The sequence below is a fragment of the Cariama cristata genome, unplaced genomic scaffold (assembly GCF_000690535.1).
Source record: "Cariama cristata isolate BGI_N322 unplaced genomic scaffold, ASM69053v1 scaffold28663, whole genome shotgun sequence".
In the NCBI taxonomy this organism is placed as follows: Eukaryota; Metazoa; Chordata; class Aves; order Cariamiformes; family Cariamidae; genus Cariama; species Cariama cristata.
Genome location: NW_009609533.1, coordinates 52,180 through 55,590, shown reverse-complemented (window position 1 = coordinate 55,590; position 3,411 = coordinate 52,180). Strand labels below are relative to the sequence as shown.

The window sequence follows — 3,411 nt, the reverse complement described above, 5'->3', positions numbered from 1 at the left end:
GTGGCAAAGACGCGTCCTGCCTCTCTCCGCTGTCAGGTCTCGCACTGCAGCCAGAAGACCAACACCAGCAGCCGGGAAGCAAAACACAGTAAAAAATGAACACGCATGTACATTTACAGTTAAACTTTCTCCAAGGAGAGAAAACACTGCCTGTGGCTAAACTAAAAGGACAAATGCAATGATAAGCCCAGGATGCGTCAGGCCTTGGGAGACCTTATCACTTACCTATCAATGACATAATTGATTTTTTTTCCAACATGAACAGATAAGGAGCCGCACTAGCCAGCACGGCCTGAGAAGCTGCCTGAGGGCATTGCTTAGCGCACTGCTCAGTTTACCCCAGGGGAAGTCAGCAGGCTGGAAAGGCACAGGGCACTGAGCGCTTGCTTTCCTCCAGCATCATCTGCAGCCTGAGGAGCAATGGCACATCCCACCGGCCTCCTCTGTGAAACTAGGGATTTTGTGCAAAGGTGGTCCCACTACGGGAGCTCATGCCCGTTTCTTGCAGGACACTGTACTGGGGTGGAGACACGCTGGGCACCCCGAGGTATCACAGACCCACTGCCAGCCTGTGGCAACCAGCTCGGCTGCACAGCAGTGCCAGCAGGATCTGGCCTTATGCACATGTCCTGGGGATGGCTTTTCTATCGGCAGTGGTGATGCTTTGCTGTCAGCTGGGTGTAAGCAGGAATTATCCCTCCAAACCAGGGAATTGGGGTTCTCTCACACCCTCCAGCACAGTCCTGTAGCCAGGATGCAGCTCTCCCCCACCGCTGAAAGCCAGGGTGCACCGATGTCCTGCCTTCTGCCTTGCACAACCCATGCCATTTGGTAGAAAGCTAGTGCTTGGCTGAGAGCCCTGCAGACCCAGGCCCACTCTGCCCCGAGGGGCTGGCAGAGCCAACCCAGGAGCACCGCTCCATGCCCCTCTGACAGCGCTGCCCAGCACCTAGGCTGCTCTGCGGCTCAGGCCACAGCACCGTGCCTCAGCGGCGGGCAGAACGTCTCCATCTGTCACGGGGGCTGTGGGGCACGTCAGGACCTCGCAGGCAACATCCACTGTGCAGGGAGGGAGAGAGCCCCTTCAAATCACAGGCATCTTTGATAACTACAAGAAAGGTCTAAGAACTGAGAGGCAAAGCAATTAAAGCTTAGAGGCAAAGTGTGTTTTGAAGTGAACTCTAGTGCAGCGGTCGCTCCATGCAGGACATGACCTTGGATCCCGCATCCAGCACGTGTGTCCCTAGTGCGGCACGCTCCCTCCAACAGCCGGGCACTGCAGAGGAGCCCACGCGCAGAGAGAAGGACGCCAAAAAGCGAACGAATGTAAGGGGGAAAAAGCTGAACAGAAGTTAAAAGCTTGTTTCCCTCTGCAAGGAAAGCTCTTAAAGAAATCAAAGCACTTCAAATGCTCTGACTCAAGTGACAAAAACAATTTAGACAACAAAAGGCTCCCGGTTTGCTCTTCCTCTCCTGAACTGGGCTCACTGAACAGATCTATTTAAATGATAATTTGTGGGGGAGAAACGCCCTCCAAACTCTCTTGAATTAGATTTTCTCTTTCGTAAATTAATGCGTAGTGTTTTAATAGAGACTGGTATTAAGGAGATGATGACAGCGGCTCCTTTGGGCACTCCAGCCTCGCCATGCGGGTGCAGAGGTGACCCAAACAGGAGGCAGCTGCCGAGGGGCACGCGGCCTGGCACTCCCCTGCCCCACAGTGCAGCCCCTCTCGGGCAGCTGCAGAGCCCGGCCAGAGGTGCACGCTCTCACGGCATGGAGCCCTGGTCCAGGAGGCACCGGGAGCCTGTCGGGGAGTTGATGGGAGAGCTAGGAATCCTCGCTGCCCTCCTCGCCCCTGCGCCCAGCGTAGAGTGCTGCCAGCTGCCGGAAACGCGGCCCCCAGCCCCCCAGGTAGGAGAAGTCCTGCTCCGAGCCGCTGGACCAGGTGTTGATGGAGCTCAGGGAGGGCACGGGGGAGTCCGAGCCCTCGAAGGCGTAGGTCTGGAACGAGTCGTAGGGCGGCACAGAGAGGTCCACGTCCGCCTGCTCCACCTTCCTGCAGATATAGTCTCTGAACACAGAGAAGTCCAGGTCTGGGCTCTGCATCCACTGCGGGAGGGCGTGGAGCTCGGAGGACGGGTTTCTGCTCGGGCCCCCCTCCCCCAGTGCCCCACTTCCATCACCGCCTTTGATCTCACTGAAGTCGTAGAGACTGCGCAGGGCTGACATGTCATAGGCCTCTGTGTCCTGCTCGCCACCTCCTTCATCATTGTATTTGATGACATTATCCCTCATGTCCTCGTCATCCTCGGATGTCAGGTGGCTTTTGTGGTGTCGCTTCAGCGTGAGGATCAGAAGGACCAGCACTAGGAAAGGAAGAGACGGTCAGATGGGCGCAGGGGTGAGGACGGCCCATGCAGAGCCCCGCAGCCGAGACTGCTATGCCAGCCGATTCCTGTCAGCCAGGCTCATCAAGTAGCAGCTGTGCTGTGTCACCCGCTTGGAGAGAGGTTTGCCCGGGCTCCAGTGCAGACCAGGAGCTTCCTTTCCCATGCAGCGTGACCATTGAGACAGCAGGGACAGATAGAGGAACGCATGGCTGGACAGACAAACGGATGGTTCTGCAGAAGATGGGTAGGAAAAGGGGGTGCATGAATCACAGCAGCAGCCAAATGTTGGGAGGGTGAATATGCAGCAGATGGCACAGAGCCTGAGCAATGAGCCGCAGCTGTGTCCTGGATCATCATCCATTCATCCCATCACCTTTAAAGCACTGATGTGCACTTTATTCGTCTGGGCAATTAGGCAGAAATTTGTTTGCGCTGCGTTGGAAAATGAAACCAGTGTAAAGTGCACCCTGTGGGAAAGGGTTTTCTAAACGGAGACACAGCAGGAGACAGGGAGCAGAGATGTGCCAAGGAGAGGAGACTTCACTGAACAATGTGCTGGCTTCTGCAGATGTCTGGACAGCCCTCAGGAGCCAGCTGTGAGCCAGCACCAATGCCAGAGGGCTTTCAGCAGCAGTGTCCATCAACTGCCCTATGCTAAACCTGAGGGCACTGCAACACCCCTCTCTCAGAGCCCCTTCCCACGTGCACAAAAGCCCACGTTTTCCCTGCACCTTCACACCATGTGGTGGAGGCCCAGCACAAGCTTGTGCCAGCATGTCAGTGGCAGCCAGCAGCATTCCCAGAGTATCGGTTCTGACCTGGGCAACACTCTGGTTTGTGTGCACCCCAGCTCCGCGTCTTGCCCACACGCTGATGCATGCTCTAACGCTGACCCTCCCAGCATGCTGAGGTAAAAGCTCAACTGCGTGCCCCACACCTGCCACCCTTGGTCAGTATACTAGGATACATGTGTCCCATCTGCTGCGAGACACCTGCTGTGGGCACAGCACGGCAGCCA

At 56.4% G+C, this 3,411-nt stretch overlaps 1 protein-coding gene across 1 annotated transcript in view; it reads right to left on the bottom strand.

The window, feature by feature from the left end:
* Window positions 1-1,830: 1,830 nt before the first annotated feature.
* Window positions 1,831-3,411, bottom strand: part of CDH22 (cadherin 22, type 2) — a gene marked incomplete at its 5' end in the record, with an annotated part of 51,652 nt that continues 50,071 nt past the window's right edge. The window contains 1 exon segment of the mRNA XM_009697562.1: window positions 1,831-2,369. Coding sequence (XP_009695864.1) covers window positions 1,831-2,369 — 539 coding nt within the window.